The sequence below is a fragment of the Onychomys torridus genome, chromosome 6 (genome assembly GCF_903995425.1).
Source record: "Onychomys torridus chromosome 6, mOncTor1.1, whole genome shotgun sequence".
NCBI classification, from domain to species: domain Eukaryota; kingdom Metazoa; phylum Chordata; class Mammalia; order Rodentia; family Cricetidae; genus Onychomys; species Onychomys torridus.
Window position 1 is genome coordinate 121302025 of NC_050448.1, and position 13617 is coordinate 121315641.

Genomic DNA, 13617 nt, shown 5'->3' on the forward strand with positions numbered 1-13617 from the left:
GTAAGACCCTTACCTTTTATTGCCCCCACCTCCTTTATCTCAGGTGCTTTTCCCCATGGAAAGCACCTAATCTGTATTTCTAAAGCCAGGCTACCAAGAGACGCTTACCTGGGGACATATTTACCAGTCCCAAAGTCTTATTTTCTCTCTTTTTATGTTTTATATTACATTCCAAAACTCACCTTTATGAGTTGTAATGTAAAGTAATGATTTAGTGCCCTGATCCCCAAATCCTTCAGTAGAGCGAAGCTTCAGAAAGGGACCCGGCAGCTACCTGGATGTCTGCTGGTCCCATCAGGGACACATTTTACCCTGAATGACAGATGTGGCCCTGTGCTTGTGTTCATGGCCAGAATGATAAATGGTCATTAGGTTTCTTTCTCCACCGCTCCATCCCCAGTTTCCTCCCTCGGGATGTTTATCCCCTTGCTATTATTCTTTGGGACGTTTGCATATTCATTTGTTTTGCTTTAACTGTTCACATTTCAGTAAATCTTACCCCAGACAATATCTTTTCTCTCTAAAAAATTTTTTAGATTTATTTTATTTTTTGTGTATAGGTGTTTGACCTGTATGTATGTTTGTGCATCATGAGCATGCTCAGTGCTCACAGGCATCCAATGCCCTGGGACTGTCAATGATGGTTGTGAGCCTCCATGTGGGTGCTGGGAACTGAAACCATATCCTCTGCAAGAGCAGCAACTTCTCTTAACCACTGAACCATCTCTCCAGCCCCTACCCCAGTCAATTACTAATTCTCTTTCCTGTTCTTTCTCGGTTATTTCAGAAATAGTCTCACCTCTCCAAGCTCCTTCTCTGGGAGCAAATACCCAGTAATGTCAATGTGATATTCATAAATCAAAAGAGAAGATAAATATTAAGTTTGGAATTAGAATTACACATTCTAAAGAAAGACCCCTACACACTTCCCACATGTCCCCATCTGCCGCTATGCTATTCGCAAGGCGAATTGCTGACTCAAGTCTAATACAGATGACTTTTTACTCAATGACTTCCCTGCTCTGTTTGGTCAGCAGTATGATAGCATCATTTCTTACTACTGATATTCAAAATGTGCACTTTTTTTTCCTATGGAGGTAGGAAAAATTAACTTTCCTAGGGCCACCTGAGTAACTACCAATTTTTAAGGAACCAATATGCAGCTAAAGAATCACCACACAACTGTTTCTCAATTGTAGCTTGCTTACACAGGAAATACCAATCCCTAATTCCCTGCAATTTGGGTATCTGTTTGGGTCTAGGTAGGCATCAATCACCCTCAGTCAGAAGTTTATTGGCTGAATGAGTGAATTCATGACATTGAGGTCCTGTGTTAATCTGAGTCATTCTTCATTTGGAGGGTGGGTGCATGGGTGTGATCTATGCAGAATGTGTAGTGTATGGGAGGAACCAAGGCCATGCTACTTACCCTACACAGGGGCTTCCAGGAGAGATCCAGGTGCAAGAAGGTCGATGGCACATCAAAGGGAATTTCAATGGTCTCTTCTTTCTTCTTCTCCGTTGCTGGTTGTTGGGAGTTCGTGTGGTTGTTGGCTGTGCTTGTACCTGTGGTCGTGGTGGGGGCAGCTGCGGTGGTGGGGGCAGCTGTGCTTGCAGGTTTTTGAGGTCGAATATCCCAAAAACATATTGTACTAAAAGAAAGCTTGTGTTGTTTGCTTTTATTGTTGCTATTACTTAATTAAGAACAAGTAAGAGGTCCAATGTTAAGACACCCTGGTGGCTACATGTTAATGTGGTAACTTCCTAACGTTTCTGAAACTAAGATTTTATGAAATGAGGCCATTCTGCATTTCATTTTATAAAAGATTTGATTTTTAACAATACGAATTTGTGTGTGGCTGAATGCGACTTTGTGCCTGGGCATGCAGTGTCCATGGAGGTCTGAAGAGAGCCTCTGAGTTCCGGGAGCTGCAGTGACAGGAGGTGACGAGCTGCCTCATGTGGGTGCTGGGAACTGAACCTGGAACCTCTTCCAGAGCAGTCAGTACATGGAGTCATCCCTCCAGTACCACGTTTCACAATTTATTACATCATACCATGCCTATGGGTGTTAGGTTTTCTTTGTCTTGATGGTAATACATGGGAATTTGGTTTGGAAACTGGTGACTTTTAAAAGGAAATGTAAGTGCTTTATTAAGATACAAGTCATACATAATAAGTTCATCCACTAAAAACATATAATTTTAATGGTGGCTGTTACAGTCCCCTGTGCCTTCTCTTGGACCCCACAGCTTCTGTTTCTGCCAGCTTCCCTAGCACAGCATGTCATTAACTCTGTACCAGCCAAAGAGTTTTTGGTTTTGGCATTTGGATTTTTGAGTCAGTGTCTCACTATGTAGTTCTGATTACTGTGGAACCCAGTATACAGACCAAGCTTGCCTCAAACTCACAGAGATCTACTTATGCCTGCCTCCCAAGTGCTGAGATTAAAGATGTGTGCTACCACACCAAGCTTCAAAGATTTAAAAATAATATAAACCTCATGATATAGCTCAGGCTGGACTTAATCCATAATTCTCAGGCTTCAGTCTTTTGAGTGTTTTGATTATGAGCTATAAAGCCATTTTTAATAGCAATTTTTTTCTGGCATTTGGAGGCTAGATAAGCATTACTTCTCTAGATAAGTACTAAATGTCCTACGTTGTTATGAATTACTAATTCTATAAATGGGCATATGTAATTTTATCTAAATGAATAGCTTCCAACATGGCCATCAAATTACAACAATGTTCTTCTGCTTTTAAGAAACCTTCCCATTACATGTGACAACCCTCATATCTGTGAGATAAACTGAATGTAAATGACATATACCATAAATTTACAAATATGGGGTATGAAGAAGCAGAAACACTATGGATAATGTTGTGTACTGATAGCAAGGGCAACACATAGGTAACTGTTTTCTAAAACTATCTTTACTGTTACCATTATTACTATTACCATTATTGTTATCATTGTATGCATGATATGTCTGAGCATGGACCTGGCATGCCATGGTGCATGTGTGGCAGTCAGCAGATAACTGTTGAGAGCTGGCTCTCTCCTTCCACCCTGGGGTCAGAGACTCTAACTCAGGTTGTCAGGCTTTTCTGCCAAGGGCTTTTACTAGCTGAGCCTTCTTGCTGGCTCCTGTTTTCTTATTGTTTCCAATTTTATCCCACAAGAAGCTCTTTTGTTTTCTTTTGGCTTGGAACTTGCTTTGTAGACCACTTGGCTTCACACTCACAGATCCTGCCCTCCTGAGCCTCCTGAGTGCTGGAATTAAAGGCATATACCACACTGCTCCAAGTCAAGGTTCCTTTTGTTTCAGATGCCAGCGACACTCTTAGCAGTGATAGTCTATACAATTCTCCTTCAGTTACATTAGGTTAATTGCTGTAATAATGGTCATTGAATGAGTGCAAAGAAACATTGGTTTTAGGAGCATCGAAGAGAATAGAACATGACTTGTGAAGGTTCTAGGAAATGTTTGAAGTGAAACTTACCAATCTGCTGAGCATGTGACAAGCTGACAATTTATTCCACTCCGATTTTCAAAGACTGAGCCCATTCTGTTAATCTATTTAAAAATTTTAAGAAAAGAAAATTCTGTAAACTAACAGTAGTAGTTTCCCTCTAAGGCTGCCTCTGATCTTCTCTAGTCATCTGTGTATATATATATATGATTCCCAAAGCATAAAAACTATTATTAAAAAAGTAAATTATAAGGCCTTGCCTTCTTGGGAGTGGGAGGTGGGGTGGGAGGGGGAGGCTGGTGGGGTGGGAGGAGGGAAGAGGGGTATCTTTGGTGTGTAAAATGAATGAAAAAATTTAAAAAAATAAAAACAAATGACAGCAAAAAAGAGGTAAATTATGAGTAGCTAGGAATGATGTTTCTCATAGCTACTTTCCTTTTTAATTTTCTTCTTTTAAAAAGTTTTGTTAAAATATCCTTAACACTATCATGGATGTTTGAAATCTGGGTTTTAAGACCGAATACTTATAAACTCTCTGTGCACAGAAATATTTTTATATAGTTTCAATTGGGATGCATATAAATGTTGATTCTCAGATTTTTCAACTCACATAGCCTGAGTTTTACCTGCATATTCACAAATTATTTCAACTGTTTTATAAAATGTAGATAATATACATCATTTTATTATTCACTGGTTTTAGAAATGCAAGCTCTTTCAGTTTTTCACTATCAACTGTTGAGCCTAACAAATACAGATTTCAGGAGACTATTAAACAGGTTAGCTCAGGAGAAAAGGGCTAAGCCTCAAATAGGGAACGGATGGTGGCCAGGCACAGTGTGTCGTGTACCTTTAATTCCTGGTCTGCATAGAGACTTCCAGAATAGCCAGGGCTACACAGAGAGACCCTGTGCCCCTGAAACTCGAGATTAGAAACAAGGAGAATAAAAGACAAGAGGAAACCAATGGTGTCCACTGTCAAATTACTGGCGCATCTCTGCAAGCACACAGAGGCTCTTCAGGGGCTGCCCCAGTCCTAGGAGGTCCAGAGTCCCCACTAACTACTTGTTAAGGAGGCTAAAGGGTTTGGAGACAACCTGTGAAGGCAGCTCTCTCAAGTGCGTATGGAAACATGACTGTTTTGATTGGGTAGATGAGCAAAGAGTGGACAGTGATTGGACTTCCAGCAGGGCTGAGTGAGAAGGAGATGCTGCACCCAATCCCCTAGACATCACGCTGGTCAGGCAACTGCAGACCAGGTTGACCCACCCTCAGCTCCCTACCCTTTCTGGTTGTACGCCGAATGTCGACTTCCATTGGATCCGATAGTTTAAGAATTTATCCTTCTACTGAGGCCACCCTGAGGGTATCAGAGATTTGCCACTCTAGGGCCTTACATTTTAAAGATTTAGAACTCTGTCCTGATGATTATCTTTGTCAGCTCAACACAGCCTAGAATCAACACAAAGGAAAGCCTTGGCTGAGGAATTGCCTAGATCCAGTTGGCATACATGTGGGTGTTTCTGTGGGAAATTACCTTATTATTTGGTACCTGAGGGTCCAACCTATTGTGGGTAGAACGATCCCTAAGTAGCTGATTCTGGGCCTACTATATAATGCTGGGTCGAGGTGGTGCATGTCTTTAATCTCAACACTTGGGAGACAGAGGCAGGTGGATCTCTGTGAATTTGAGGCTGGCTTGGTCTACAGAATGAGTTCCAGGACAATGAAGGATACACAGAGAAACCCTGCCTGGAAAACAAACAAAAAACAAAACCAAAAAACCCCAAGAAACCTGGCTAAGTATGACCTCAAGGAGGAGCTGGTGACGGAGTTAGCAAGTGGTGTTCCTCCATGGTTTCTGCTTCAAGTTCCTGCCTTGTCTTCCCTCAAGGATGGACTTGGGTGTGTAAGCCAAGTAACCCCTTTCCACTCCTAAGTTTTTTTAGTCAGAGTATTTTATTTCAGTAACAGAAAGGGAGCTAGAACAAACTCCTAAAGCCATGATACTATTCCAAAAGATTGGAAAACATATTTTATAAACTAAACAGGAATGTGGCTAGTTCAGTTGGTAGCTGCCAAGTGTGCCCAGAGCTTTGGTTTGACCTCCAGCGGCTCCACATACATGGGCATGATGTACATATACTCGGGAGGTGGAGGCAGGAGAGTCAGAAATTCAAGGCCATCCTTGACTACATAGTAAGTTCAAAGCCAGTCTGGGATACATGAGACATTGTCTCAACAAAACAAAAGAAATGTAACAGACTTTGGGCTGGTGAGCTGGCTGGGTGGTTAAGAGCACTGACTGCTCTTCTAGACAGTCAGGGTTTGAGTCCCAGCACCCACACAGCCATCAACACTCACCTCAAAGGAGTCTGGCAGCCAGTGTATATCTGTGATTACTTTCCTATGTCCATTTTCTATTGAAGATACCGCACAGTGTCTGATGTACATCGCTTCCTTATTACTGTCTGGTTCAAGGAGAAACATAGGCTAGAGAAATGTCAAAAGAAAGTTACATTGCAGAGAGCTGATGGATGAACTCCACTTTACTGGCTATTGCTGTTAAAATGGAAAAACCCAGAGTAGTAGTATCAGTTAAGGGAAGACACAAATTAGTGTTTCAGTATACCACATATTTAGTTAACACTTACCAACTCTCTCTTTCAAAATAGTGTGAATGCTGAACTACACAAGGATTATGGACCCAATCTATTCTTGAAGAAGTGTTTCCATGGGTACAGGGATGTAGACATCTTACCACTCCTCAGCGAGAGCCCTATGGATCCCAAGGCTGGAGAACAGGGGGCTGGAGGGATGTGTGATACGGAGGATAAGTACTGACCTAGAGGCTTACTGCTCTCCCAGTACTCCTAATGGAATCCACAGCCTCACAGAACCATAATGTATTTTTTTATTTAAAATTTGCACTACTTAATTTATTTTGTACATGTGTGTGTGTGTGTGTGTGTGTGTGTGTGTGTGTGTGTGCTTGAGTGTGGAAGTCAGAGGATAACTTGTGGGAGTCAGATCTCTCCTTCCACCATGTGGGTCTCAGGGATGGAACTCCATTTATCAGCCTTGGGGACAGGTGCTCTTACCCACTGTCACTCTCTCATCTTATACATGTGAACTGACTCTTGGAGAGGTGAGGTGGCGCATCCAAGCTCATAGTCTGTGCGACAGCACCTGGATAACCAGACTTCCTATCATTCTTTCCTGGGCTCCTTCAACAGTCACTTCCACACATTATTTGCTTCCTCATTTTCTTTAACAATAAACACAGCAACACAACCCCATAAAATCCTGCGCTGCCAAAGAAGCTTGTTTTGCTGTGTCTTTAGTAAACACCCCCATAAAAAGTGATTCAGGACATGCCTGCAAGCAGATGCGAAGGTGGTAAAACAAAATTATTGCTGTGTTTCTCATACTGAGCCTTTAAAGAACTTGGTGAATCTGTTATATGCATTTTGATAAACTCTGGAATGGTTAGAAGTGTCCTTGTGAGTGAGAAGCTAGAGACAGCCAACCTTGAGTCCTTGTGAGTGAGAGGCTAGAGACAGCCAACCTTGAGTCCTTGTGAGTGAGAGGCTATAGACAGCCAACCTGAGTCCTTGTGAGTGAGAAGCTAGAGACAGCCAACCTTGAGTCCTTGTGAGTGAGAAGCTATAGACAGCCAACCTTGAGTCCTTGTGAGTGAGAAGCTATAGACAGCCAACCTTGAGTCCTTGTGAGTGAGAGGCTAGGGACACCAACCTTGAGTCCTTGTGAGTGAGAGGCTAGGGACACCAACCTTGAGAATGGCCTTTCTACTTCTGCTGCCGCCCGCCTTGATGTTTTCTATGCGGTCTGCGTGTGACGTGATATCCCACAGGACAACCTTAAACAGAGAGAAATGTTAGCACAGCACTTTCAGGACATAGAGAACTCAGTCTGAGAGATGGCTTTTTAGGAAGCGATTGGTATACAGCCTGAGAAAAATCAATCACCTTAGAGCATAATCAGATCTAGCCTGTAGCCTACATAACTTGCAACTTGAAGAGCAGATACTGAAGAGAATGTTTTTGTCTCTCCATCAGTATCCCCAATTCTCTGTTTCATATTCATGTTATCAAATGCTGTTATTGAGTAAATAAATGTCAGACAAATACCATGCACTTCCCCACACTTTGGTAAGATTTCGTCCTTTCTGCTTTGAATATATAGATATAGCTGCTTAAGACCTGGGGAGAAACAGAATTTCCCCAGATTCTCAAGAATTAAGTATAAACATTTACTCATGGGGGAAGAAAGGCAGACAAGTTATCTTAATTGCCTCTCATGGCTAACTCGGGATTTGTATGTTACTTGGATGGTCATTCTTTCTTAAGAACAAGAACATAGTAGAATATGCAGCACCAAGCATGAGTTGTTTCAGTGACTGAGTGTCAATGTTGGAAAATCATGAGTGATTCTATTATACAGTGGCCTTCTAAAACATTCTAAAACAAAGTCATACCATTTTTTTTTTTTTTTTTTTGTCACAAATGCAAAGGCAGTTCAGGTTTTCTTGGCTTAGGAAATGACTCTGAGTGATTACTACAATCGCAGTAGCTGTTAGACAAAAGCCAGGGACCTGTTTGTTTTCCTGATTTTTCCTGCTGTTCTGGAGAAATACCCCTGGGAGCTGCTGCTGTGTGAATCCAAACTAAACAAGCTTCTCAGCCACATACAGAAGGAGCAGATACCTCCATTTTCTTGTATTAATTGGGATTGGGTCTCACGTAGCCCAGGCTGACCTCCAACTGTCTATGAAGCCAAGGATGGCCTTAAACTCTGGATCTTCCTGCCTCCACCTCCCAAGTGCTGGGAGTGCAGGTGTGTGCCACCATTCTCTGGGGGATCCAATTCAGGGCTTTGCACATGCTGGGTAACCCTCTCTAGCTACATCCTGTGCCCTAAGTGAAGTTTCTAACAGTCAAACTCACCAGATTGAAATAACTTGGAGCTTAGATCATAGAAAGGCTTTAAAGGTTTTTATTTTGCTTCCCCAGTACAACAATATTGGAGAGTAGAATCTCAATGTGGTATAAATTAAATGTCTTAGAAGAAAAATAAAGGAAATGTAGTGCCAAGTACATCCCAATGATGTATGTATATTTTCCAGTGACTCTTTACTTGCCTTCTGAATTATTTAGTAACTCCTACATAGCATCCAGGATATTCAAGCAATAGTCTCTTTCCTAAGAGGTAGTGACACTTGCAGCTTGCTCTATTAGTTAATTTTATTGTCAGTTTGACACAAACTAGAGTCATCTGGGAAGGGAGAGGAATTCCCTAGGTCAGAGTGGCCTGTGGGCATGTCTAGGAGGCATTTGCCTGATGTAAAAGGGCCCGTCATGACAAGTCAGTCCCTAGGAAAGTGGGTCTGGGATGTATAAGTGAAAAAAGATAGACTTAACTGAGTTTTGTTATTCTGAATTATGCTATGAACACTTCAAGTGCCGATACCATGTCTGATATCTTTCTACTCAGTCCTGCCAGAGTGACTGACATACGGCCAACATGCCCTCCCTGTGCCATACTGAACCCTTAAGTTCTAAAGTTATCAAGATCAAAACTTCTTACAGCATCCATAAACATCTGAAGACAAGTCCTAATTACCTGTCCATTTATACAGCCTCCAGCGATGATATTAGGGTCACTCGGACAGAACTCGAAGCAGAAGATATCATCGGGGCTCTCCAGCATCAGCTAAAGTCAACCCCATGAATTAAAAAAAAAAAAAGGAACAAGAAGACCTATTACACAATATTGAGATGGGTAGAACTCTAATTTTGAAGCTGTCTATAAGCCACGCACATTTGAGCCAGCCCCCAGAGGCACTTCTGTTGAATTTTATCATGGACATAGGTCCCCCAAAGGAGACTGAGGTAAGCTCCCTTAGAGATCTTGTTCCTTCTATTATTCACCCAAGGGATGTATAATTACTGGGGCATGTTATCATATTTAAAACAAAGAAAGTGAAATTGGTGTTTTTGAAGAGAGTAGCTCTGTGAGGGTATGTATTTGTCTTTCTCCTCTATGGTGTTTACTCAGGCACAGAGTGGGCAGTCACAAAGATCATTTCCTGAGTGAGAGAATCTGGAAGTAATGTTGGTAAATATTTCAAGTTTTAAAACAATATGAAATACAGAAGATGAAAAATATGCACGAAGGAATCATTAAGTTATTATCACCACCAAGCAAGGTGCATGACTATTGTTTTCTACCTACAACAGTAAAAGATAGGCCCCAGGTAAAGTTTTCCAACTGGATTTTTCTTTCCTTTCTTTGAGAAGGGTCCCTGTATGTAGTTTTGACTGTCCAGGAACTCACTGTGTGGACCAGGCTGGCCTCAAACCTACAGAGATCCACCTGCTTCTGCATCCTGAGTGCTGGGATTAAAGGCTTACACTACCATGCCTGGCCCAACTGGATTTTTATAAAACTAAGTTATTTTAGTTTATGGAACTTTCTGGACTTTAGAGAGAGCTCTACTTTTGAAAGTAAAAATACTGATACTATCATAGTTTTGATTAGAAAATGTAAATCACTTGTATTATCCCTTAAAAAGTATCTATTTTTTTGTGTGCATGTGCATATGTGTGTGGCATGTGTATGGGTGTATGTATATGTGTGTTCATAAGTATGTGTGTGTGTACATGTGTGTGTAGTGTATGTGTGTAGTGTCTGTACTGTGTGTATGTGTGTGTGTAGTGTATGTGTGTATGTGTATGTGTGTGTAGTGTATGTGTGTATGTGTGTATATATATGTGTGTGTATGTGTGTGTAGCATGTGTAGTGTATGTGTGTAGTGTATGTGTGTATGTGTGTGTGTAGTGTATGTGTGTAGTGTCTGTAGTGTGTGTATGTGTGTGTGCAGTGTATGTGTGTATGTGTGTGTATGTGTGTATGTGTGTATATATGTGTGTGTGTATGTGTGTGTAGCATATGTAGTGTATGTGTATGTTTCTGTAGCATGTGTAGTGTATGTGTGTGTGTATGTAGTGTATGTGTGTAGTGTCTGTAGCGTGTGTAGGGCAGAGGTTGATGTCAAGTGTCTTCTTCCATTATTCTCCAACATATCTAGTGAGAAAGGGTCTCTCACTAGAACTCAGAGTCAGTTCAGCTAGTTCACCTGTCTGTTTTTAGTTATCCAACTTGTCCCAAGGTCCCCTGCCTCAGTCTCCAGAGCACTGGGATGCCAGGAGGGCTACCATAGCCACCCAATAATTACATGGGCGCTGGAGATCTGAACTCAGGTCCTCACTCTTGCCTGTTTTACCCACAGCATCATCTCCACAAACCATGCTTGCCCTTTTCAAGATGCTCTTTAAAATAAGAGGTGAGAACAGTCATTTAGCATCCTAACAGACTAGACATTCAGCCACACTTCTATGGCAGAGTGGAGAGCACCAGGACATTGCCCTCTCAGGAGACAGGCCTGCACTAGTTTGGGGTAAAGTAAATGAAAGACTAGCGATCTACTGCTCTGATTTCTGAATGTATAATACAATAGGTGCAGCCCCCTAGAACAAAACTGCCCTAATCCAGATGTAGTAAAGAAGAGAAGCTAAAACTCATCAGAGAAGGCCTTTGTTCTTCAATGATTAAGAACCTCAGAGGAGTGGAATATTATTACATTGAAGATCATTGAAATTATATAATGTGAACAGCACCTTGTAGTAAGAAAGCTTACTGAGCAGAAAATGGAAACAAGAAATGAATCCAGCCGTCCATCTCATTTTATGTGGCTTGATAAGGGGGTGGGCTTGAATGTGTGTGGGTGTATATGTGCTCATGCTCAGGTGTGTTTTACTTAAACTATTTAAAGTTTTGAAAGTTGAATACACAATCCCAAGTTTGGGACCCACTTGATGACTGGCTGCCACTAAATCTGAGAGAGTTGAAAAAAGGATCCTGCAATTTATTGTGGGAACATGGTTCCCAGTACTCCCTACACAGTTATCCTTACTCACTATCACCCCCTACTGGTGATCCTCAGAATTGAAATTCTTAGGAAGCTAAAAACTATCTGCATTTGAACATCTCAGTATTTAAATAAGACCCACTGAAGAGCTGTGTGAGTGTGTGCGTGCGTGTGTGCACATATGTGCAATTGCATGCATGTCTGTGTGTAGGGGAACAGCCAGGTGTCCTCAATTGCTTCTTCACATTATGTTTTGAAACAGTCTTTTCTGAACCTGAAGGTCACTAATTGGCCTGAATTGACTGGCCAGTGAGCCCCAGAGACCCGCCCCTCCCCACCTCCCATCCCAAGCACTGAGCTTACAGATGTGACCATCAGTGTGACTTTTTTATATGGCTCGTGAGGATCTGAACTCAGTCTCCAAGCTTTCATGGCAGATACTTTACAGACAGCCATCTCCCCAGCTCAAATTGACTTGTCCAATAGACTTTCAATGAGATAACCGTAAAGTTTAGCTCTGCTCAGATTAAGTGAAGGCAAGCAGTGAAGAAAGACATCCTATTTTCTAAGCTTTTACAACGTTAGGAGGTCATAAAAGAATTTGCAGTTAAAATTTTTCTAAGGACATGATAATGTGGCATTTGAAAGAGTTAAGCTTCCGGTGTTCCGTCCTCTGGTACCTGAGGGTGTATGGGGTCAGAGAAACTCCAGAAGAGGAGCAATGATGGCTGCAGCAATAATTTACCCGAAAAGTGGACTCTCTCTTCGTAGGAGAGGCGCACAGCCACCGAGACGACTATGAGCCCTGAAATACAAGCACAAAGCAGTCAGCAGCCATTGTCCAGAGACGCCTCCACCTTGCGCTTGTCATCGTAGTAGACTCAAGGTTGCTGTAGGCATGAGCCGCATGCATGCCACTCAGCACTGCAAATGTAGCTGTTTCAAACTGAGATGTGTAGTTAGCATGGACAGCTTCCTTGGAAGGCTTGTTACTAAAAATAAGGCCTTATTTTATTTTTAATTGTGTGCACGTGTGCCGGTCTCTCTGTGGTATGTGCATATGAGTGTGGGGACCCTGGGGGCCAGTAGGAGGTGTCAGATCCCCTAGAGTTGGAGTACAGGTGGTGGTGAGCCACCTGATGTGGGTGCGGGGCATGAGCTCTGGTCTCCTACAAGAGACCTGAACAAGTCTTTCCCCCAAGTGAGGTGTGGGAAATGCTTGCTTGGCAGGGGCCTGGCACTCAGCAAGTGTTATATGTTAAGTTGAAATCAATCTCATGTTCAGTTTTACATCTGAAACTAAGACTTTTTCAAAGTCAGGCTGGAAGGGAAGCCCTGGCATTGCTTCCTTACCATAGATGGTTGGGTGCCACGAGACACAGGTGATCATCTTCTCCATGGTGCTGTGAAGGTCTGTAAAGGACTGGTACTCTTTCAGGTGGGTATCAGTCTTGTCCCCAAAGGTGCTCTCTTCCTCTGCGAGGTTCTTCCAGTCATCAATAAATGTGTTCATGATTTCGTTCTGCTGCAGGGCTATTTCAACACTGTGTCATTTAAAAGAGAAGCAGCCGACACGCTGGATGTTAGTATCCAGTGACATTGCCACTGTTATCACAGGCATGAAGATGGTCTCCAGATGTGTTTGCTCATCAGGACCATCACAGCTTATAACCCAAAGTTGGTACTGCATGAATCCCTTGAAAATTTCTCTTACCATTTTCCTCTTTGGGAAATGTCTACACTTAGGTTTATTTTAGATAAAATAACTCACTTTTTAAAAGGTGTTTACTATTGTGGGATATTTTGATCACACTCTGACACTCCCAAGACTGGCAATAAAGTTTACTTTGAATCAGAGGGCGGAGCTTGCTACTAGCTGAGAAAATTAGCTATAGAGGTTTTAGAGGACTGAGGGCATACAGGAAGACACGGGAAGTAGTAGGGAGGGGCTTAGAAAGCTGCTCATCCCTTTTTGAATGGAGGAAGAAGAGAGAGGTCATCACTGGCCACTTCCTCACCACTTTTCTGGTCAATTGTATGACATGTTTATCTAATTATTCTTTTATCACTAAAAACTCAGGAGTCAGATGAGGGCTAAAAACCTGATTGCTCAGAGAAGCAGTGGAGAAGCAACCAGTGACCTCCTCTCTCTCTTCTTCCTCAGTCCAACAGGCCAAGCCTTTCAGAGGT

At 42.2% G+C, this 13617-nt stretch overlaps 1 protein-coding gene across 1 annotated transcript in view; it reads right to left on the reverse strand.

The window, feature by feature from the left end:
* Positions 1-13617, reverse strand: part of Dnai3 (dynein axonemal intermediate chain 3) — a 69622-nt gene that overhangs the window by 25719 nt on the left and 30286 nt on the right. The window contains exons 9-15 of the mRNA XM_036190828.1: positions 12781-12971; positions 12108-12232; positions 9120-9209; positions 7270-7356; positions 5841-5969; positions 3507-3580; positions 1430-1652 (exon numbers count right to left, since the gene is read on the reverse strand). Of these exons, the coding sequence (XP_036046721.1) occupies positions 1430-1652; positions 3507-3580; positions 5841-5969; positions 7270-7356; positions 9120-9209; positions 12108-12232; positions 12781-12971 (919 nt within the window). The remainder of the gene's footprint in view (positions 1-1429; positions 1653-3506; positions 3581-5840; positions 5970-7269; positions 7357-9119; positions 9210-12107; positions 12233-12780; positions 12972-13617) is intronic.